We start from the raw sequence: 24,313 nt of genomic DNA, 5'->3' as shown, positions 1-24,313 counted from the left end.
CTTTCTGTCACATGCTCTTACACTGCAACTACAGAAACAGGCAAAACAGACCTCAGCTTGGCAAACATAAAAGCTCACTTTTGTTTCCTTGAACAGATGCAGGAGCTACCTGTATTACACATGTAAATACTTAACAAGAAAAAAAAACAAGAGCCACAAAAAGGCAAAATAGCTTGGTAATTTGTAGAAAGTAACTTTGATCAAAAATACAATGTGTTATTATATGTGATGGGTCTGGAAGGTGACATTCACAGAGCGATGCTCCTGATGATATTGTGCATGGTACTGTAACAGTGGATAACAACTGGACATAACCACTCTGATAACTGAATGTGATAACTGAATAAGTTTTTCAAACTTATTCTCAGTATTCACTGAATTCTCATTCTTCTGCACACTTCAGCTCTGCTGTAAAGTTCAGAGACATTTTTTCACACGCTTTTAACAAGTTACTCCAGATCCATAATTACTGAGACCAAACTGAGTCAAAATGCCAAGTGGGATTACTCCTTCTCAGTGCTCGAGGTCAAACAGAATGAATAAGCACATAAAACATGTGTATCCCCAGATACAGACCAGTCCAGTTACTGACCACAGGACCTGCAACAGGAGATTTAACATGTGCGGAAATATTTTACTTTTGCTGTGAATTACCTAAAAGAATAACATATGAATAATGTCTTGAACCTGTTGAAATTCGGGGATGGCATTGGAGTATCCTAAAAAAACGTCTAAGGTTACCTAGCACTTGTGCAGTGCTACAGGAGAATTGTGTGTACTACTAGTTATTATTGATACGAGGTAAACATGGTTCAACTCAGCTTTACAACGTGGGAAACAAGTCATGGAGAGTTGAAATGATGGAGTGGGACAGTGTAGCCAGTCTGCTTGTCGTGAGTGACACTTTTGAGCAATGACAATGTACTTATACCCTGTAACTTTGCTCCTTGTGATTTCCTATCCACCTCTGCAATTTTTTTCTGACCTTTTTTCCGCATTTCCCAGCTGAGCACCGAAAGGAAACATAGAACTTCAATTTTACTACCAAAACAATATTGTAATATTTTTTCAGAGTAAAAACTACTCAGAGCTCTCAGAAAACACAACAGAAGTGCTGGAATGTATAAACAGGAGGAGAAGATACCAAACAGTATTTTTTCATTATACCACATCAGCCAAACAAATGGATACTGCAGCTCGAGGAACAAGTATAGAACTGAAGCTTTGTTAAAAGGGCTTATTTTGGTCTGCATGTGACAACTATCATCACCATGATGTAAATATTTCACAATCCATTTAAATTTTCCTAAATTGTATTATTTCTTGATCACCTATGATTTATTTAATTTCTGTTGTACCCTTCACTGAGCACAATCTCTGTACAAGACAATTGGTAAAGCAATGAAGGACTATGATAACTGAGCAGTCAACAGGATAAATCATGTTGGTATATATTGGCCTTGCCAAATCCTGTGTGAATGCTTTCAGTTCTTTTCCTCTTTAATTTAAAATGCAACACATTTTCATCAGTTTTGATGATTCTGAGGAGCTTTAAACTGTGTCTGTCTGCTGAAGGGAACTGTACCGTTGTTTTTAGTGACTATAAACAGAGAATTGCTTCATTGCTGCTATGATTCATACACAGCTTCACCAGTAAGAGAAAGCCCCTGGCTAAGATAAAATAAAACAATTATATTAATGGGAGTTAACCTTAGGAAATGAAGGTCTCTTGTTTTTAAAAGCCCAAACAAATAAATCTAGCATCCTATACTCTTAGAGATTCCTTTGGAAATGTCTGTCGTTGTTAATACACTCTACACATGGATATAGATGGGAAAAGTCACTAAAAATTTTTTCCTATTGATAAGAGATGATGTGAACTATAGGGTGTAACAACAGCTGAAGTAGGTATTCTGAACATGCAAAACATAAGATGCATCTACCGTCAAGCAATATTAATGTTTTATAGCACACAAAGCTGTACCAGGAAGATGTTGAATAAGATTGAAAAGTTACAGGAGTCCTGAGGATTTGTTTTCTGCAGAATTTTGTAACAGCAGACTGTAAAGAAAACAATGTTTTCGAACTCAGTGTATTAAAAGCTGCCTTGATTATGCATTAAGGCAGCCAGAACACATATCAATATGATTTTACTAATTTAATTTATAACTGTTGGGGAAAAAATACATAATTTAACTTCAAAAAATGTTTTTCATACTTTATTCTCTAAGACAAAACGTGATTTATGCCTCAGAGAAAATTACTGAGATAAAACTGCAGTATTATGCACGCTAACTGAGGATTTGTTTTTGCCACTTATGTGTTACTTCCTTTGAGCAAAGTGATTAGCCATTATTCAGGGTCTTACTTGTTGTTCCTGCTAAGAAGAGAAACTGATACAATGACATCAAGTCCTTCTTGAACACAAACCTCATTGTTCTTCAAAAAAAAGTGATATAAAGTACATAATGAGTAGTGTGGAATAGTTCTTTTAGGAGTAGCGTAGGATAATTCTAGTGTAGGATAGTTCTTTTGCACAAAGGTCTAAGGGTTGTTTGGTTTGGTTTAGTTTCATCTCCACACAATCAAACCTTGCATTTACTTCACCTACGTTTTTGATCGACCTTCCACACGGTCTGTATTTCCAGTAGCAACTTCAGTTTCTTCTCGTAACTTATTCCAAAAGTATGGTGATACTACAGTTAGATTTCTCCTAAATGCCAGCTCCCCTCCATGAAATTCAGGCCTGAACCCTCAATTTGTCCCTGATATAGTCATATATAGGGGATATATAGATATAGATATAAATTATATATATATAATCTATGTTCTTTTGCAGAACAAATGATTATGTTCTGAAAACAGGAGGAGATGTTGACTGCAACTGTCAGCATTTATGCACAAGTACACTTTTCCATTCCCCTTCTTTTCTGCACAGCATTTTGAAAATCACTATTGCAAGGAACAGATATCGCCAGCTTGGCCAGCAGATAAAGATGGTGACAAAAGAACACTTGATTCCCTTTTGTTTAGGTTCTCACAGCATGTTCGTTACTATTACATTATTTGTCTATACCCATCAAGTCCTGTGTTTTCACTTTTACAGGTCTAAGTCAGTGGCCACTGAAGTCACTGAAAGCCACCACTGGAGTGCTTTTACTGAAGTCTTAAGTGATATGAACGGCCATCCCACAGCCTATTCCTAAAATGGTTAAATTTACAGTCAACTGTCAGAATAAATCCTGCTTTTATATCTCAGTGTAATCTTCTGTACTGCATCATCTAATATTCTTAAAGGAGTTAAGGTTATGAATTAAATCAAAATAATGGAGTCGGGATTATGGAAAAATATCTGCTGCATGTTACCTCAGTTGCCTCAACTGACCTGTGCAAGTGCTGGTTCTTTCCACAACATAACCATCCATCAACATTTTGACTTGCAAGCAGTGCATGGTGAAGGTACTTAGGATAAATTACGTTTGGTTCGGGACTAAGGGTAATTTAAAGCAAGAGACAGCTTTAAATCATTATGGGGAGAGTTGATCAGAAGACTCACAAACCATTGCAAAACAAATATAGTCTGAAGGTCCAGATTCACTTCTTTGGCTGTCCCAGACTGCTGGAGTGACGCGAGTGAGCTGTCCCGCAATCTCTTCATCTTTCTGGATGTCACTTAGTTGCCATATGTTATCTGTTTTACTTTCCCCAGTCATTCTGCACTTCACCATTCATTTGAGTTAGAACTGTAACAAGATGCCAGCTGAGTGAATCATCTGGAGTCAAATGCATGTTATTCTTTATTCAGCTGCTTCCCGCCTGGTCATGCATTCAAATGGCCAGATCTAAAGTGACAGAACTTTGTATTCCCTGTTACAGCACTGAACCAGCCAAGTGTAGGGAACAGGGAAGGGATATTTGTGGTATTACCAGGGGAGCAAGGGAGGAAAAAAGGTTCCTGACCTGTAAAACTGTTTGATTCATCCACACAGTTACTCAGAATGAAGTGGATGCCATCACTTTAATACATCACTCAGGAAATTCTTGATGGTGTTAATGAGCTGGTTCTGAATCTTTGTCCAAAACATATCTTAAGGACAAGTTAAGAGGTGTTTAAGGCATCAGACTTCACTTTTGATAAAATCTGTTTGAGCTTCTTGAGATAGCAAAGCTAGTGAAGCTTCCCTGAGGCTAGTACTCCTTCTTCGTTGTTCCTAACAGGTATTTGTTTACTGCTTCACTTATGACAGGCTTAGATAACAAATTCTCAGAAATGGCCTTTAAAAAACACTTTGTCCGCAAAGAGACTAGACAGAAAAAAACCCAAAAGTGTTATATAAAAAGTACAAAGGAATATGTAAACTCTACCCATTCCTCCACTATCTCACTTTCATTAATGTGAATGAAAATATTTTACTCCATTACTTGCTACAGCTAAGACATTTCCAAGTTTTTTTGCTTCCTTTTAGTCCTTGAACACTGAATACATGACCCAAGATGAAATAAATACATATAGTGAAATTAGGGAATACTGATGATGAACTCAGATCACTTCAAATTCACAGCCTAAAGAGATGGTGGTGATAATCCCTAACAGAAGTCAGAGAGGTCCTGAAACTTCTTAATAAGAACTCAGTTGCTGCAAGGGGCTTGGTGGGAGAACTGTGTCCACAGAACACGGTCTGCAGGAACGCTTGCCATGCACAGAACATGGTGCAATGAATTTTGAAACTCCATAAATATATAATTTTAGGCATGTGAGAAGCAGATTTACTCAGACCATGGGGCCATCAACAAACTGATGCAGGGGTCTAATACCAAACTCAACAGGTGCTCTGTCAACATCCATGGAACCACAACTAGCAATCCCTCAAAATCCACGCTCACCTATCCCAGGTGAGGCTGCAGGCACTGACCATCATTAACACAGAGCTAAACGGCTGATGCCTGAGCCTTGTTAGGGCTTCAGACCAGGCCAGTCCCTGGAAGCTCCGGCTGGTGAGTGTCCTATGCCCTGTGCTCCCATTAAAGGATTAAGCTCCCCACAGGAACAGCAGAGACCAGGAAAAGACCTGCAGCATAAAGGCTTAAAACTGCACTACAGCAGAGTCTCAAGCTTGTATTTCTGTGCATGAATCTGCCTCATGTATGGTTTTTCTGATGAACATTGGGTTGGCCCCAAGAACAGCTCCAGGACAAGGAATGGGGAAGGAGCAACTTTGCACACCAGGCTCCCCAGGGAGGCTCGTGATCTGGGCACCTCGAGTGGAGACTTAATCCATGATGCCATGGAATGACAGAGTGGGTGGTGTGATCAGCCAGCCTTTCACCTGCCCCCACACCCAGCTCTCGGGGGCTTTGGGCTGTGCCCTGGCCTAAGGGGACAATGGGGTTGTTTAGCCTGGAGAGGAGGAGGCTCTTCTCTTTAGCCTGGAGAACAAGGGTGACCTTATGGCTCTCTACAACTATCTTAAAGGGGGGTGTAGCCAGGTGTGGGTCGGGAGAGGTAACAAGTGACAGGAGAGTTGATGTACTAAAGCTGCACCAGGGGAGATTTAGGTTGGACCCCAGGAGGAATTTCTTCACAGAAGGGGAGATTAGACATTGGAATGGATTGCCCAGGGAGGTGGTGGAGTCTCCATCCCCGTGCAGGTGTTTGAGGAAAGACTGGACGTGGCACTCAGTGCTCTGCTCCAGCTGACAGGGTGGTGTTTGGTCCCAAGTTGGACTCGCAGAGGTCTCTCGCAGCCTCATCCACTCTGTGACTCTGTGACCGTGCATCGGGGGCTGTCTCGGCGCGGACGCCGCAGGGGCGCGGTGTCGGGCGGTGTCGGGCGCTGCCCCCGGCCCGGCGGCCCCGCGGGGGCGGCGCGGACGGCGCGGCGCAGCCGGTGCAGTGCGGCGGGCGGGCCCGGGCGCTCCGCGGCCATTCCGCTCCGCACCGCGCCCGCACCGCGGGAGCCGCCGCAGCCCCGCCATGGCCAAGGAGGGAGCGCAGCGAGCCGAGGAGACGGAGCAGATGATCGAGAAGGAGGGCGGCAAGGAGGCGGCCGAGGGCGGCGCGGCCGGCAGCCTGCGCGCCGGGGACGCGAAGGAGATGCGAGCCGTGGTGCTGTCCGCCTTCGGCGGGCTCAACAAGCTCCGCGTGTCCAAGAAAGCCATGCCGGAGCCGCAGGAGGGCGAGCTGAAGATCCGCGTCAAAGCCTGGTCCAGTATCGCCCCTCGCCCTCTCTTTTCCCCCGCGGGCGGTGTCGGAGGCGGGCGCGGTGCGGGACCCCCGCGGGGCCGGGCGGGGAGCGGTGCGGGGGTCCCGCGTGTCCCTGCAGCGGGGCATCCCTGGGCTCGCAGGGTGCGGGGCGAGCCCCGCAGCCCCCGGCTGTCGCTCCAGCTTCCCTCACCTGTGGCTTCCCCGCGGGGGCAGCCCCGCTCCCGCTGCTCCCCGTCCCTTCCCCGACAGCCGGCACCCCCCGGGCCGGTGCTCAGCTCGGACCGCCCTGGTCCAGGCAGGGCTCTGCGTGAGCTCAGCAGCAGCTGCGAAGGGGGAAACGTTGTCGTTGAATTTCACGGTACTAGCTGGGAGAAATGGGGAAAAAAACCCGGCCAACTGCATTCAGGGGTTTGTTTTCTTTGAGAAATGTGGGTAGCAGCTTGTGTGTGTTGCTCAGCACTCGTCCCCCTTTCCCTTCTGACAGTGGCTGTTGTTTTTCTCCTGGGAATCACTTAGGTCACCATCCTTTTTTCTCCGGAGCTGGTGTGGCAGCGCGGCTGGAGCTCGGGAGAACTTAGCAGTGTTAGTCCCTGTGCTCAGGTGACAAGTGGCTGCGGTCTGGCAGCATCCTTGAGCGAGCTTTCCTAGATGGCTTTTTTTTAAACTCCCAGAAAATCGCAGCAGACTGTTGTTTTTCCTAGATCGCTGGCTCTTAGTGCACGTGTTCCTTCGTGAAAATAGGATTACTTCTTTTAAGTGAAAGAAGCAACATTAGGATCATATTGCACAACTTGATGTGTACCAAAGACTGAATTAATTTTGTCTAGGCAGGGATGTATCTTCTGTTGTCCTCTTCTGCTATATGAAAACATGGTGCTTCTGGAAGATAAATTCCAAGGTGAAGGCCAAGTTGTTTACTTTAGAAGTAACTTGCATTAAAAATTTTACTGGTATGGGGCAGTAAGCTTCCTTTGAATGATGTATCCAGTGGATGTGCCTCAGATCTTGGAATATGCTGGTAGGTTAAGGTAACTGAGTGTCTTGACCTGTTCAGACAGTGGGCTTTTCATCGTGTACTTGATGGGATCATGAGGTTTGTGACCTATATGAGTATTCCCCACACCAAGGTGTTGCTTGTTGTGATATCCATCAATCTGAATAAGGGTTGAGATTTTTTTGCACTCTTTTTTTTTCTTCTCTCCACTGGTCACACGGGGAAAAGCAAGAAATTCTGTGCTAAGTGAATGTAAGAATGGTAGCATAGTAGCTGCTGGGAAGCTCATTTTGCTATCAGGCAGGGCTGTAATTCCATTTGAGAACAGTCTGTCTTGTTTGCTGAGTGATCTGTTTTTTTCTCAGCCACTGGTTTAACAGAAGTTAACATGCAAAACTTAAAAATGTTCTGAGCACTTGGACATATCCCTTTAAATGCCTGAGGGGTTTACAGCACTCTCCAGTGCCTGTATGAATTCCACTTTCATCAGAGCAGTATCTGTGTGTGTATCACAAATAGCAAATTGCCTGCACAAGAACACTTGGCTGTAAAACAGAAATATTGGGCTCTGCTACAGCTGCCGTTGCTCTCCAGGGTTGCAGTGTCAGTAGTGAGCTGTGTGAGTTGCACACGTGCTGTTTGACATCAGTGCTTCTTAGTTAACTGCCAGGTTGCAGAGTGCCACGTGTGTTTGGGAAGCTTCCCTTGGAGGCGGAGGGAGCCTGAAGGCTGTGTAGCATCTGCTTGTCATTCCTGACTGGAGTTGGCCACGGGGCTTGAAATGTGACCTGGTCACCAAAGTGTGCTTCCAAGCAAAGCAAAATCAATTTGCCAATCTTCATGACCCGAGCCTGTAAATGCAGGAGATTGATTGGGATGATGATGGACTTGGGCTGTAGTCTGGGAGACCGAGTGAGAGAGCTGTTGGCTTTGCCCAGGGCAGCGTGCACATGTTGATGGATGCAGTGCTGAGCACACCGAAAATGGGCTGCTCCAGTCATCAATATGTGGTACAAATCGTGTTTTCAGTTGTATCAGCTTTGCAGTTGGCCATCATTGTAGATGATTACTATTTTTCTCGACCGATTGATGGAGAAAAATAATCTTTATTTTAAGAACAATGTGCACCTTGCACAATAAATAGTATACACCAGTAAAAAGTGCAAGTTTTGTGTGGTCTCTGAATTCCCTGGGGATGAAAACCAGTTAGGTCGTACGTACACATTTTGTAGTATGGTACTAGGAATGGAGGATATGTTGCTATTAGCACTAAGCCAGATGAATAATTCCTTTGAAGATCTGGAATATCAATGATCCAATTGAAAATGTGTCAGCTGAGATGAGTCATGTGTTAGCCTCGTTCAGTGACTAAGAAATGGAACAGCCATCGATGTCCAAGCTGAGTCACAGCTTTGTATATTTCCTGAAATAATTTTTGATTGATAATGATGAAGCAGTTGAAATTGCTGTATTTGTTTGTATTGTAATTTGCAGGCAGCAGAACATTAGTATACATATTGTTTAAACGATGAGACAAACCAAAGCAGTAGTTCAGATGGGGGTGTGAATAAGGAATGGTGCCCTGTAATTACCTCCCTGTGTTTTTCTTTTCTCTCTTATAATTGTTTCTTCCTTGTGCCACTATACATGTGCGTTATGAGGAATGAGGCAGAAGTGACCCTCTGACTCTATAACTGTGAGGTAACGGCACTTTACAAAAACTGGAGCAGTTAAAAGGAATCCCAAGTGTAACAGAGTAGCGGACACTTTACCAGTGTCTTGATCACATAGTATGGGTGTTCCTGGATAAAAAGCATGAGATCTGATCACTTTAAACCTTTCCTTTTTTTTTTTTTAATGATTGTTGGCACTTTGCTGGCTGGGGTAAGAGGAAGGATTTTAAGAATGCAGAACTCAGTAGTGCTCTTAGTTGCTCTGTGGCGTTTCATTAGCTTCAGTAATTCATTTCAGTGGAGCTTTACAGTGAAATAAGAAAGACAGATCAAAAGCAGCACTTCTCCAAACCAAAGTGTGAGGGGTGGCCTGCATAACTTGGGATTTTGCAGTAGAAGGTATCGGGCATACTCAAGTGTGTGGGACAGAGCGAGGAGAAACAAGTTGATTGTTGCTTCCCACAGGACTTCCTACACTTGAAAAAAAGGAAATAAAAATGCAGCAAAGCTAAACCACAAACGTAAAAAATAATATTCGAGGTTCTCAAAACTGGTGTTAAGGTAGACTTAAAAAAGTCAGATTCAGGGATAGTTCCATGTTTGATAAACTTTGCCTCCAGCAGTGCACAGGTGATCCAGTCTTGTACAGTTCAGAGAGACATCCCTGCTCTGTCACAGAAAGATTCTTGCAGAACCCTATGGTAATTAGTATCCTTCTCTATCTTCATTTGCATCCAGCTCTTGATTTAGGATCAAAAACACAACTGCAAGAAACTGTGCACTTTTTGCACTTTTTGCCACTGGATTACTCTGCACGTATTCAAGAGGCCTGAAGTTAACATACTCAGACAGTGGTTGCCACCATCAGTGCTGTGGGGGTTCTGGGTTTGTGGTGTGTTTTGGGGGTTTTTTGTCTGTTTTTTGGTCCTCTCCCCCAGATGATGACTGCCTTGCACACATTTTGCCATTTAGAATGGAATTTCTCTTTCATTATCAACATTACAGCAGCAATGTAGGAAGTGGTCTTAGCCACTGGATAAGAAGTGACCTTTCCAAAATAATTTCAAACCTTCCAACTTAACTGTGTGACAACCTTTACTAACCTTCCATCTGGTTGATATTATAAGCTTGGTGTATGAGCATGTTGAAAGTTATGAGTTCAAGTTGCTCTTAAACCCTCCACCACAATTATGAATGCTTACATTTGGTGGGATTTCCCTCCCTCTCCCCAGTGACCTACATCCTATGAATGCTGTGTTGTCTTTGTGCTTAGGCTTTGTGTCTACTCTGTCTTTTAATTTGATGGGTCTGCTCAATCTGTTTGTGTCTTGATTAGTGTCTGACTGAGGCTCCATCTAATAAATCCTTGTGCACGTCGGTAACGTTACGTGTCCATATGTGTGAGTAGGACTGGCTGTGTGTTTGGCTAACAACAAATACAGGGCTGTGTTTTGGGGTAATGGATTAATGCTGAGATGTATTCTAACTAGTTAGGAGTTTTAAAGTTTTAACTGTGGCATTAAGGCCAGTAATCAGTATATGCACATAATAGATAAGTGGTACCTTTTTTTGTGGCTGCCTAGAAAACCACAACATTTTCCTTAATAAAATTGGATAGCATACAAAAGACAAATCAAAGGTGCTTTAAGATTTTTGCAAAACTGAAACTACAGGGGAAGACCTGTATTTTTTTCTGAGCAGCAACCCTGAGGACTTCAAAGACCTAAATAACTTTTGCAGAACTGTACAAACGTGATCCAGGAAGGAACAGTTTTAAACAAGAGCCTATCTGCTATCTGGTACTTAATAAGTTCATGTAAAATTTTGGACTCCTGCCTGGAACAAACACAAGATGCATTCCTGGGGTCACATCAAAAGTTAGGACAGTTACATCATGTACCTCTTAGCCCAAAATATCTATAAATGGTGAGGTTTGGGGTTTTATTCTTAAATTGACCTGGGTTTACTTGCCAGCTAGTAATGCATTCATAGAAATGATAATGTTTCACTGTATTGAATTTTTAAGTGCCCTGTGTGACTCCTAAACAGTCAGGTAAACTTGGGGCTAGTGGCAGATGTGGTTGCCTGGCCATGTGCACCCGAGGCCCCTGAGGCACAGAGTACAGGGAGTAGGAATGTCTGCTGGGTTCCTGCAGAGCTTTTTAATGCTGCCCTGAAGTTTCCTGGTTTTCCCATCCCTTAGCTCAGGTTTTCCTCCTCTGCTTTCCTCTGTGGCAATAGTCTTGATTTTATTTTTCCTGTGTCTTACAGTGGTTTGAACTTCATTGATTTGATGGTGCGACAGGGGAACATCGACAACCCTCCCAAGACGCCGCTTGTTCCTGGGTTTGAGTGTTCTGGAATCGTAGAAGCTCTTGGAGACAGCGTGAAAGGATTTGAGGTAATATTTTTTTATTTTCATAGTGGGATATATAAGTCTCATATAAGTAATCACCAGTTCACTCTGTTGTCCCTCGTCCCTTCTGCTGTGCCAGTGACAGGAGCTTTCACCACGCTGTTGAGATTTGAAAGGTCAATTTTTCCTTGCTGCTTCCCAAGCATGAGAATGACGTCTGGAATTAGTTTCTGAAGCTGCCACTGTCATCTCTTTAAAATCCTTCCTGAAAAGTCACTTGTGCCATGTGTGTATCCTGATGGCTGAACAGGAACTGGAAAGCATGACTGATGTCTTCTACTAAAGTGAAAGCAATTAAATTAACTTGTTAAGTTTCTTTTCTTGGCTGTATTTGCTGTCATCACTGCTTTTTTCCTCAAAGACCAGGTGCTGCTGGTTCTAGTTCTAGCTTTTGATCTTGATTTAGCAAGAGCCCCATCTACAATAAGCATTGTTTCTTACAATTGTGTGCATTCAGGAGATGCAGATTAAATTTGGACCCTGATTCTGGGTATAGGACTTGTTCTGATTGCTCAGGAAAAGGATCCATTTAACCTAACAGAATGTGATAAATGAGAAATAGTTAATGTATATCATAAAGCTTTCATAACTGTTTATGGACTCTTTTGTATCTCTTATGACATATAAACAGCATTTTGTCCTGCCTTCTGTTCCTTTATTGATAGTAAACATCTGTATTCTCTCCAGTCTTGCACTTTATTTCCTGAGTAGGTAGAAAATTTTGGAAATAAAACCTGAGTTAATACGTGTCAGTCCTATCTTAGGTATTTGTGGAGTCAGTCATGTTATCAAGTAATCACATTTTCTGATTTCTTATTACATCTTAAGAATGTAAAAATAAGTATAGATATTTTCATTTAAAGATAACATTTTGCTCTTCTAGAAAAGCTGTAAAATTTCTCAGTTGAATGAATATAATGGCCAGGTTAGTTCCAAGTAGTGTCTCAGTGATGAGGTCTTCTTAGGACATGTCTCTCTGTTCCCCTCCTGCCCCATCTCTGCCTTGAAACAAGTCATAGTCTTTCAATGTATTTTACTACAAGCAATAACTGAACAATAATTTCACTGTTTGAAAAACCCTCCTGCCTCAGTAGTTCCACTCTATCATCTGTGTTTTATAGTTACGCTCCATATCACAGAATATTTTATGAAAGGAGTATAGAAAGTCTCTGCTCTAGATCAGCGTTCTCGTTTTAGAAGTTCTTGATATTTTTAAAGGGCATCATGAGGTTACAGCATATGGTGCTTGTTTGAATAACATGGCACCTGACTGAATATACTGTGTATTTTTTTAAAGTTACATCTTTGTTCTGGCTGTGGAACATGTCTGTGCACTGATGTACTCCCTGTAATTGAAACAAGCCATGGTATTTTATTTTTTGCATGTGATCTGCATAGCCATGGTAGCGTTTGAGTGATCCAGAAGAAGGGTCGGCACTCAGAGTGACTGCTGTGTGTAGATGTGAACCTGTCAACAGGAGAACGTGCCATGAGGAAGATGCAAGAACGTTCTGTTGGTTTCTTGATGGAATTCTTGCACAGAATGGGAGCACACCAGATGCTTGGTGCCCCCTTGGCATATGTTGTTACCTCCGTCCAGAGCAAAGGCAGGAATGACAAAGATTGCACCCTAAATCTTCTGGCCTTCTTTCCCTTTGTAGATCTCTTCTAGTTCAAGTCCTGTTTAAAGTCATGGGCATTTTGCACCCTGTAAAAATGTCTTACAGGCTCTTTGTACTACCTGAGATATTGCCAGCCAGTTACTGTCTTTTTTGTGGAATAATGCTGTAATGCCTATTCCTTCTCCCATTTAAAGAGAAAAGAGAAAGGTGGTTTCTAATCATCTCTCCTGTATCAGGCCTGATTTCTCTCCGGTTGTGAGAATGATTCTCAGGAACTGAGGTCTAACCTGTATGAGGTTTGTGGTAAAATGTGGTGTGTATTGTTACTAAGAAATCTCTTGGGAATCACCAAGAGGGACTTCTCTGCACTCTTTTTGGTAATCATTTATGGTTTATGGCAAGGATACAGGGCACGTTAACATCTGCACTAATTAATCCCAGCAGACTTTCTATTTTAGACACTTCTCCTAAGTGCAGAAGGGAACCACAGAGCGGTTACCACTGAGGCATTGTTAATTTGAATGTTTTTCAAAAGGAGGGGGCATCTCAGTGAAATTGGAATGACAGTTCTGTTTCAGCATTCTCATTCTAAAAGAGACAAACCCTTCAGAGCTGTCAGCAGCACCTTAGCTTTTAGCAAACCTGCGATATCCCAAAGCCAAAGTGATGACAAGTACTTGGGAGACCAAAATGTGCTTGTGCTGTGAACACTTGCCTGAAGGCAAAAGTGATGTGCTTTATTTCACACCTGTAGTGTTTATAAAGCATTAGAGGTATTAGTAGAATGTAGGAGAGTATAAGGCAGGTAAGCAAAGTTATTTTATAGGGACAGCTGCTGTTAGTTTTAGTTAAAACATGAAGGCCTGAAGTTTGCTATTCTTGTGTTATACTGTGGCTCCATTGAAGAGCTCCTTTCATGGTTAAGGATGCTGGTTTTGCTGGTGTGTTCTAGAAATGCAGAGGGTCTAAGGCAAGGTAAGAGAGGTGTAGGGGCTGCTGGTGACAAGCCATTGTGGAGTATTTGTGAGAGTTGTGCCTGTGAAGGTTTTGATATACACTGGACAAACGTTTGCTCACTGTGGCTCTCCCTCATAGCCCCAGCAGCCCAATTCCTGCTTTAAGGTTGTACCCCTGCAGAAACCTCAGAGCTCCTGTGGCCTTGTTGTTATTCTTGTCCACCTATGGGGAGTCAATATCTCTGTTTTAAAAACCTGAAGCTGCAATGAAGGCCATAGGCAAACATATGAACCTGATGTGCCTGGACCTCTGAAAGCTCTGAGGAGCAACCAACTGTATTAATATTTACAGAAAATCTTCATTTCTCCACAGTGCATTACTCTTTCACTACCATGTATTTTTAAAAGAAACTGAGTAGAGAAATGTTGCATTCAAAGATAATATTTCACTGCTCCTTTAAATCCTGTCAAATTCACTTTGTAGATTTCATAGTGCCTTAAAATCCAGAGGTATATTTTCGATGTTTAAGATGGCTTATTTGATGTTGCAGGATCAGATTGTGCTCTGATACATGGCTGTAGAAATGACAATCATGGGTATGTATTGGCAGAATCAGTTAATAAGATAATAAAAATAGAGAATGGATACAGATGGTGATATTTTCTAAGTGAGTGCTTTCTGAACCCTTTCATGTGCTCCATCTACCAGAATACAAGGCCTCCCCTGCTCAATCCACTGAGAGGAAAGTAGCTCTAAATTAGTGTGAGGACTGAGAAAACAAAGTGAAAATTATCTTAGGTATAATTTTCTTTATTCCATGCATCTCATCAATATAATTATAACATTTCCCCCTTGTTTCTTTCTTTGAGCAGTTATTAGTAAGAATGCTGTTTTCATCGTTTACATTTGTAATTTAGGAGCTCTGCTAGCAAAAGATGATCTGGTTATTTTTGTTAAATTAAAAAATTGGTAAAAGCCCAAAGCTGAGCATCTTAACTGCTACTTTGCCAAAGATGTGGAGGACCATTTTCTTCACAGTCAGCCAGTGAGTGACCCACAGCTTGAACAGAAATGTCGAAGGTCTTAACAAGTTTCTCTCTACAGTCTCAATCGCACTCACATTCTCAATGTTGTTTTCTTCTTTGTTTGTAGATTGGAGACAGAGTCATGGCTTTTGTAAACTACAATGCCTGGGCTGAAGTAGTCTGTACCCCAGTAGAATTTGTCTACAAGATCCCAGATGACATGAGTTTTTCTGAAGCTGCTGCATTTCCCATGAACTTTGTAACTGCCTACATGATGCTGTTTGAGGTTGCTAACCTGAGGGAAGGCATGTCTGTGCTGGTTCACTCAGCAGGAGGTGGGGTGGTAAGTTGGAACTTTTCTTACTTTCCTGTCGCCGAGTAACTGAAGCAGTTTGATCCACCTCAATTTCTGAAATGAGCCAGAGCCTGCTGTTGATTTGATATCAGACTTCCCTATGCGTGAGGGATTCCAGTGGGAAGAACTGCATCTGTTTTCCCATCAAAATGCTGTTGTGAATGGTTGGCAGGAGCTCCTGATGAAATAAAAATGTTGTGACTTAAAAACCTCGCAAAAAAAACCCCTAATTGGTTGTCAGCAATCGAGGAGCAAGTGTTGTCTCAAATATTGCTCTGCTGAACTTATACACTTGTACTTCTATGTAAATAAAGTCTGTAATGAGAGGAACAAATTAGCTCCCTGCACAAGGTATTTGTAGGTAATCATAATCCTCCTTATAGTAAATGTCCCTCTTGGAATACTCCTGCACATACCCTGTGCAATTGTGTGCGATGCTTTCTCTGTGAAGACTTTTTTTCCCCGTTGTTGTAGAGGGATTGAAATCAGTGAAAAGTTCTCATGTGAACCTGAGGAAAAGGTACAAATGCTGAATTGGAGGCTGGAGTGGTGGCTGCTGCGTGTCATAGTTTGGATCATTCCTAAGGAGGCTTTGTGTGGCACAGGCAAAGCAACACCAGGATGAATTTGGGGGAATACCAGGGCACACAATGAAATAGAGTCATCAATTTGTGTTACCAGCCTTGAGCTATCTTTTAGGAAAATCTCTCTGCTTTGGAAAATGTTTAAGTTTGTGCAGAATGTTAAGATACTGGCGGGAGTTTGTTTACATTTGAAATGATGAAGTCCTTTTTCATAAAACAGATTTTACGACCTGAGAACAATTAGCAGAGACCAGCTTTTCAAATCAGAGTACCTCTTCTATGTCCCTGTTATGCCTTATTTATGCTAAATTAATATTCTGTTGTCTGCTGAGGCCTGGTGGGCAGCCCCAAACACTTTCTCCCCTAATTCTGTGCCCTTAGACCTTCTTTCAGGTTCTCATATAAATGAAGGTTGTAATCAAAGGAATAAATTCATGAGTTCCCTGTACAAAGTATTTTTAACTAACAATAATCCTTCTGGCAGTAAATGGTCCTATTGGAATACTCCTGTAAATGAATGGAATTTATAATCGTATTATGCTTTGGCACAGCACAACCCCAAGTGTTATGGCTGACTATTATTCTTTAATATTAAATCTCTTCGTGTGGAATTCGGGACTGTTAAAGCAACATGAGGCCACACATTTAGGGGAATATTCTGCAGGAATTGAAGGCTCAGCTGTAGCTCTAAGGCTGTTTGCCCAACTGGTGCTACACAGACCCAGGCTGAGCACACAGAATTAGCCCCAAAGCAATCCCTGCACATATTGTGTGTTATCTGGAGAAAATGAACTCCTACTCCTTTTTAAGATAAAGCATCCTTGCTAAATTTCTTTGTTTCTTTCTCTTTCTGACCTCACTTGCCTCTGTTATTTCTTCCTTCTCTTCCTGAAGGACTGTTAATGCTCTGTGCTCACAGAGTCTTCTGCACTAGTGCCCAACCTCCATTCTGGGCTGTTCCTGGAGGGAGCTGCTGGCTTCCTCTCTTACTCCAGATGCTGAATGAGCAGCTTTTTTGGCTGGTCCTCTGCTGTGGCTGCTCAGAACCTTCTTCTCTGAGAGAAGCTGAAGGAAGGATGGGTCCTGCTTGGCTGCCAGGAGAACAACAGGAAATCAGATCCATCACTTGTTTAATCACTAGTTTAATAAAGCAGAGTTTCCAAGGGAAAGACCAGACATGCAGGAAGAACAGCCAGGCTGCCCAGTCACTGAACAAGGGCTGTGTAGGATCCAGGGGGAGTCTATGTAAGAGGGAGACAGGGCTGGCTGACCTGCAAGCCAGGATGGTGATCACTGTCCCAGGGGAGAGTGCCTCACACAGCCCCTTGTTCCATGGAGCATGTACAGCTAGAATTGGCAAGAAATTTTCCTGTTGCTTTACAGGTAAAAAAATCACTCTGGAAGTACATGGAACTTTTTTCTTTTGGCTGAACAGACATGAAGATTTCAGAGGGGTCTGTCTTGCTTTAATAATCTGTCTCTTAATCCTTTGAAAAATTTAACAACCTCAATCCAACAAATCATTCTCACAAAGCTCTTTGTCCATGAACAGAAAACTGGTACTGAAATTGCTATAGGAAGAGGTATTTTTTGTGCTGTTGCTTTAATAGATAGAAGGACCTTCCCCACTTTCTGCAAGTGGGAAATCTGTCCAGTTTGTTTCTAAATGTCACAGAAATTCCACAACACTTTAATGAGACAATAGGCTGCCTGTGGGACTAGAAGTTTCTAATTGTTCCTTTCTCATTATGCAAGATCATTATTTTAGCTGCTTCAGGCAGTTTATGAAAAAGAACTTGTTGCTTCTAAAATGTTTGTGAGGTTCTTTGTTATGGCTCCCCAGTCCCCTTTAGGAGGATCCTGCAGCTTTTTCAGTAAATTGAATCAGTGAAAATTCTCTAGGACCTTTACTCTTTTGTATTATCTCAGTTTATTTATGTGACCTTATTTTGTTTATAGATATTTTTGGTAGCGAGGTAACTATAGCAATTGTCTTCCCATCTGTGCCTGGAGTGTGATTAGTAGGGAACAGTATCCTTTAATGTCTGACAGGATCCTTTAGATAAGTCAGTTTATTTATTCCAGAAGTTCCAGGGGACATCAGAAGACGATGTAGAGAAAAAGGAAATGTACTGAGATAACTTGTCTTGAAAAAAGTGTCACATACCTGTCTCTGTGTTACAGACTTGAATCCTCTTCCCTGTCCCAAATGTCCCTGTCCCCTGCCACCCACTCAGCAGAAAGTTCAGGGCATCATGCCATCTTCCCTGGTCATGGAATGAGACGTGGCTGTTGTAGGGAAGCCCCCTGTCTCCCCAAACCAGGAGAGAAGTGGACACTCAAACACTGGCACTGTTGCTGTGTTGTAGCCTTCCCTTAGAAGAGGAAGACCTGCTGCAGTGCTCAGAAGTGGGGGGTTGAAAGGAGACATTCCATTTGGTTTTCCTAGGGCTGGCTTGTTGATTTTGATTGTTTGGAAAAGGGCTGCTCTGGTTTTCCTGGCTCGTTTTACCCCGTGAGACGGGGCAGTTGAGAGAGACTGACTCAGCTCTCAACCTGAGCAGTGAAGTGGGATGAAGAAATGTCAGGAGCCTTCTTGGAAAGCACGGTACAAACTTACAGTTGCTTCCATGATTCACTGAGGCTTTGAGAAGAGATGAACACCTTACAAATCATTCTGTTACCATTGCTCAAGCTGCTGCCGACCAGGATCTAACAAGGTTGTCACACGCTCCCTTTCAGCCCTCTGCTTGGCAGGATACTCAGGGCTTCTGCTTAAACTGTTATATGGAGTAGCAGGGCAGTTTGGTAATTAACAAAAAATATAATTGCTTAATACAAATAGATTTTAAATGCTGAAAGCTGCAGAAATGTCTGTGTCCTTCTGAACTGGCTGCTGAAAAAGGGAGAAAGCAGCTAACACAACTTGGTATATAAAAATCAATTCTCAGAATAATGAGTTTGCAAGAACATATGACTTACTGTAGGACATATATTGGTCCGTCTTAACTGTAAAGTGCTGTAATTAATGTTTGAAATGACTGTAAGACAGTGGTGGAGTAGCTCCCTTCCCAATTATGCTCCCACATCTTTATTTCAAGTGAAGCAAAGTGGTGACCGAAGCAAATACCCTGAGAAAACTGAACAGTAGTGTGCACCCTGCTGGGACTGGCCTGCTGCATGAAACAATTAGTTCTTTAAAATGAAGACTTTCAATGTATTCAGTGCAAGTCACAGCACAGGCTTCTATGAGATTATAAAGTTGCTCTTAAAATTATTAATGTAAACTTGTAAACTGTATCCTGGATTAGCTGAATTAGTATAAATACAGGATTCTATTAAAAAAAAACTCTTAGGCTTTTCCCTTTGAGCTTTCAGAAATCCAGTCTGTGATATCTACCTGTAAAATTAATACTTTCAGAGGTTTAGATTTGTGAGAGAGAGCCATTATGTCCATTTGCTTATTTGTTTGGCTCTATGTACTTCCTATTCTGGATATTTGGAGCACAAAGTCTTGGTTATTTACCAAGTTTTTGTAAACACTTCAGTTTCATCACTTAGCCCCTCAGCAAGGCAGAATTATTAGCCAATTCTTTAGCATTTTGATCGTGCAGGCGCTAAAAATAAGCTGCCTTTCACGCAGGAGCATTGATTGCCATCCTGAAGCTGTGATCTGACCTTCCCTTTCAGGCTCAGCAGCAGAGGAAGTGCAAGCAGAGTAAGTTACAGATGCAGTTCTCATGTTCGAATTTGAAGGGTAGATCTGACTTGGCAACAGATTTAGGCCATCCTGGCAGGATTGGTTACTGCTTGGCAGGAACCCTCTTTTTTATTGTGTCTCCCCTGCACAAATTGCAAATATTTGAGGATGTGTTCCAAACTGAAGCACTGAAGTGGTGATATTTTATCTGACAAAGATCTGGCATTTCTTAGTAAATCTAGTCACCTGCTATCACAGACAGCAGAAAGGAACCCTTTCAAGAGAATGATTAAGTTTCCTCTTGAAAAAATACCTCGCTTGGTGAGAAAACTTTCTCAATTTCTAGACTTTATTCGTGACCAGTTAATGTATGTTTCTTCTTCTGCTGGTGTTGTCAATTAATTAAAATTAGCTACTGTTCCCTCTTGGGGCACTTCTTTCAGATCTTTTGGGTAGGATGAGTATGTTTTTGTGGCTACAACAAGCTCACAATCAAATCTCTCCTGCAAAGCCTGTATTTTTCAGGCCAAAAGCAGGTTTGTTTGCTCATACCCCTTTTTTATAAGGCTAGATGTCTGTGTCCTGGGTCATCCTGCAGCCACTGCTCCAGGCAGATGTGTTTCCTGGCTCTGAGCTGGTTGGCAGCAAAAAGCAGCACTAAGCTGGTATGAAAGCCAGAGCCTTTTAAAATAGATCTCACAGCATTCCTGATCCTTCTAAACATTGTATGGGTAGGCTGCTCTGTCGGCACTTAGCAGGTAGCAGCACATTAAATAGCACTCTCGTGTTCGAGTCAGAACTCCTTGAATGTGAGTAATTAGGATTTACTCCGCTCCTGTGATGGTCCTGGCCAGCACACTGTGCAACAGCATTAATACAGCCCACTCTGCTGACACCTTTACCTGATACCTCCCAGGACTGCACTTGCTGTTTTTCATATTAGCAGTTCATAACCATTCTGCATTTGATAAAGTGCTTTCCTCTTGTTTCATCTCCAGCAGCCAAGGAAGAGAATAAATCAGCTCACACAGAGCTGTGTGTAACCAAGTCTAGGCTGCTTTAAGTACCAAGCTCTCTCAGTTAGAGCCAGACAGGGTATGAGGAGGCTGAGCTGAGCTGCCCTGTGCTGCTGGATGCCTCCAAAGCAGTGGATGTGCTCCCTCAGCAGCGCAGGAGAGCCCCAGTGCCAGGGCCGAGGCTATTTCCAGACACTGACTCAGAGCATAATCTGTTAATCAAACACAAAAGCCCAGTGAGCCATACACGAAAAGCAATTTCCCTGACCAAAGCAAGCTGCAGTCTTTGAAGGCCTTTCTTTTTGCCTCTCCCAGCCCTGCACTCCCCAGAGGACATGTCCTTTCCCAAGTCACCTGCTGAGTCAGGTCACAGACAGTGCTTAACTCTTCCTTGGCTGTTCTGCCTTCCCCAGGAGAGTGTGTGTCCTCTGGGCGAGTCTCGGCTGGGATGTGGTGTCATCGCTCCACTGAACTGCAGAGGGTTTATGCCACATGCAGATTCAGCCCTGAGTTTTTTATTCACCTCAGCTGCACAAGTCTACAAAGGGGTAGAAAAGCACACCCTGCTAGTTGTTGCAGAAAATATTTTAAGGGGTAGAACAGATCATGATTTAGTGGTGACTCTTCCCGTCCCTCTACTCCAAAACTTGCTGTGGTGCACTGAGTGTGTCAGATGCTGCCTTAGGCTCGTCCAAGAATCACATTTCAGTTTGTCCACTCTGCAGTGTTCACCCTAGTGTTTGGTTTCCCATTTCCTTTGCTGTAATTGGGAAAATGACACCTTCAGGAGATGAAGTGCTGTGTATGAGACTTCACCGAACACCGGAGAAAAGTTTTCCTTGATCCCAGGAGATCAGTGGGTGTTTTTTCTCTTGCAGTTTGCTTGCTGTGTTTGTGTACTTCACACCACCTTCAGGTATGGTTGTGTGGAATCAAAGCATTTTGGAAATGGGGATTCTCCTCACGTTCAGTTCCAGACAAGTTTCTCGTGCAAGATTAAGTCTGAATGCTATTTTTAAAAATGCTGTAGCACCTTTGGACTGCAAAAATATATCACAGAAATGCTAATTTTTTTAGATGCTATTGCTTCTAATAGATGTAGTTTTGCAGGGTGACATCTTTATATGGTTTATTTTTTCTTGCTATAAATCTGGCCTCAGTTTACATAATAGCAAAAAAGATACTTTCTTGAAAGTATTCTGCCCTATACCTGCTGTAATTCAGTGTGCAGCTTGCATGTCAAGCTGAGGTCTGGCTGGTGGCATTTGGTCAGACCCTTTTGGAAATCTACTAAATTGTACACCTTACTTATATTTATCCAGCATTACATTAGTGCTAATAAGCTAATTAGATTAGTAAGTTTTCCTCTATCCATGCTTTATATATTGACTTTTAAATATCAATGCCTTTTTTTTAACTTTGAAATTGTTTAAATGCACATAACAGTCTATTTAATTTTGCTTCCTAGAAATCTACTTTTCCATTTTTTTATGTTATTATCTTGGTATGAGAAGTTTCCACTCCTGCAGGTTTAGAGTTGTGTTTTAATGCAATGGAATATAAAGAAATCTCAGGGGTTTTTTTAGAGGATCTGAAACTACTGCTAGGATATCAATTTATAATAATTTATAGAAATAATCATATGTGTAGATGAGGTTCAACATACTGATTTTATAGATTGACCAGATATCTTGAAAAGGAATCCCTCGAACAGACTGTGAAGCTAGAGAGACACATCCAACAGTCTCTACATACTTCATTTCCACAGAATGCTTTAATCCTAGGTATTAATTTCTTTGAGGATTCACCATGTGATGTCCTGCATCGCTGGAAGTGTTCAAAAAATGTGGATGTGGCACTTGAGGACATGGTTTAAGGGTGAACGTGGTGGTGGTGGTGGGTTTGGTGGCTGGACTCGATGATCTTAAAGGTCTTTTCCACCCATAACGACTCTATGAGAAGTAGTATATAAAATATATTATTATTTTAAAGGACATCAATTCCACTTTTAGGGAATATTTTATACCCATATCTATCCCTTCAGTAATTGATTGATTTTATTTTCCCAAAGACTGCTAAATTCCATTAAAGGTAAAATTAATTGTCGAAGTGATAATTATTTTTACCATTAAAATTTACTAGTTTTCCTGCGTTCAGAAAGCAAGAATCTAGTCAGTACTGACATATAGAAATTTGCATGGTATATGAAAAATTAGATGTGTGAAGAATGTTGTTTTAATTTTTCAAATCATGCTTATGGAATTAACCCCTTCTTGGGAGGTTTTAGAGCTCATACACTGTTTCTGATAACACAGTTCCTTCTTCCAAATCCCTGTGGTCTCCAGAAGCTGGAAGCAGAGTGATGTGATTTTTTTCTGGGCAGGGAGAAGACAGAAATCCCTCTTGTCTTTGTCTCCCACAAAGCAGTTTTTAGGATCCAAGAGACAGGACAAGGCTGGTGTGCCCCTGTGATCAAAGGGTGCTTCCCGGTGGGAGTGTGAAGGGGGACAGCATGGATACCTTTCCTGCTCCTCCACAGCCCTGGGAAGAGGATGCTCGTCCTTCCAGCAGCAAAACCCTTTGTGCTTCATTTGTGAACCGGGGACATTCTGAACACTGGGGCTTACAGGCTTGCAATTAAAATGTATAACCCTCTAAACACTAGCGGCTAATCCAGAGGCAGCTACATGATTCAAGGGATTAGAAAGGAGACTTAAGAGTGACTTGCATAGCCACAGTGCTGTTTTGGAGCTTAGTCGAATTCCACAGAAATTAGGGAAGTGTTTGAGTTCATAGGTTGAGTTCAGTTCTCCTGTTTCGGCGGGGAAGGCATGAAAAGTCCGATATCAACCTTTATTTATAGATTTCTGAGATACAACTACTAAGAATACTTTGCACAAAAATAAGTACAAGTCAATGTCAGATTAAGGTCTTCAGAAAACTGCAGAAGAATGTTTCGTGGAAGTGCCTCAAAATACTTCAGTGATGTTGTTCATCCAATTATAAAAGTACTGGTCATATGAGTCAGTTTTAGACTTCAAATATCTACAGAAAGCTGGAAAGTATTCTGATCTGGGATTTTAGATAAGCTTATCTCTGGAGGGGGAGGGAGAGGTGTACTAACGAGTCAGAGTCAGGAGGAAAATAGGTTATTCACATCCTGGGGTTTTTGTGCCTTTCTCCTATTCATCTGACTGTCAGTTTGTTAAATGTTAATCGTCTTCTGCAGGATAAAAATCAACGTGCTTTCTTCTTGAATATTTGACCTTTTAAACATTCAGTGGTTTTGATTCAGGATGTATTCATTATTCCTCATCTTCCCAAGATGGATTGAAAACGCAGAAAACTAATTAGAGAATAGATCAATAATGTCAGAATTTCATTCAACTAGCATGCATTATAAAATACTGATTTATCTAAATCACTGTGGGTGATGGGTTTCCGGGAGACACAGAAAGTGGGAGAAGAGAATTGCTAGTGAAAATGACCAAGAAAAGGACATATCCACAATCCAAATTTATTTTTTTTCTTGTAATTTTATGTTACGTTATTTGTGGAGGCTAAAGTCTGGGAGGGATTTAGAGTGACACGGTAAGTAATAGAGAAATGAAGTATGAAAAGAGTGAAACATTTTCTGCTCCCCAGAGACATAACATGTTGTGAGATGAGGCCCCTTAGGAATGGATTTTCCTATGATTTTTAAGAGATTAAGGATTGCAAACCAGGATAACAGTGGATGATTTTAAAAAGAAAAGGGCATTTTAGT

General features: G+C 42.0%; 1 protein-coding gene across 2 annotated transcripts in view; it reads left to right on the top strand.

The window, feature by feature from the left end:
- VAT1L (vesicle amine transport 1 like) overlaps positions 1-24,313 on the top strand; it is a 67,926-nt gene that overhangs the window by 6,449 nt on the left and 37,164 nt on the right. Inside the window, exons 1-3 of one of the 2 annotated variants that reach the window (XM_027697647.1) lie at positions 5,874-6,204; positions 11,144-11,273; positions 15,020-15,235. In XM_027697647.1, coding sequence (XP_027553448.1) covers positions 5,975-6,204; positions 11,144-11,273; positions 15,020-15,235 — 576 coding nt within the window. In that variant the 5' untranslated portion in view covers positions 5,874-5,974. Of the gene's footprint in view, positions 1-5,873; positions 6,205-11,143; positions 11,274-15,019; positions 15,236-24,313 lie in introns of those variants that run through there. The other variant, XM_027697648.1, reaches the window with a different exon arrangement.

The sequence above is a fragment of the Neopelma chrysocephalum genome, unplaced genomic scaffold, assembly GCF_003984885.1.
Source record: "Neopelma chrysocephalum unplaced genomic scaffold, ASM398488v2 Primary Assembly neopelma1_121, whole genome shotgun sequence".
NCBI classification, from domain to species: domain Eukaryota; kingdom Metazoa; phylum Chordata; class Aves; order Passeriformes; family Pipridae; genus Neopelma; species Neopelma chrysocephalum.
The sequence above is the reverse complement of the archived record's forward strand: the minus strand, read 5'-3'. Positions and strand labels throughout refer to the sequence as shown.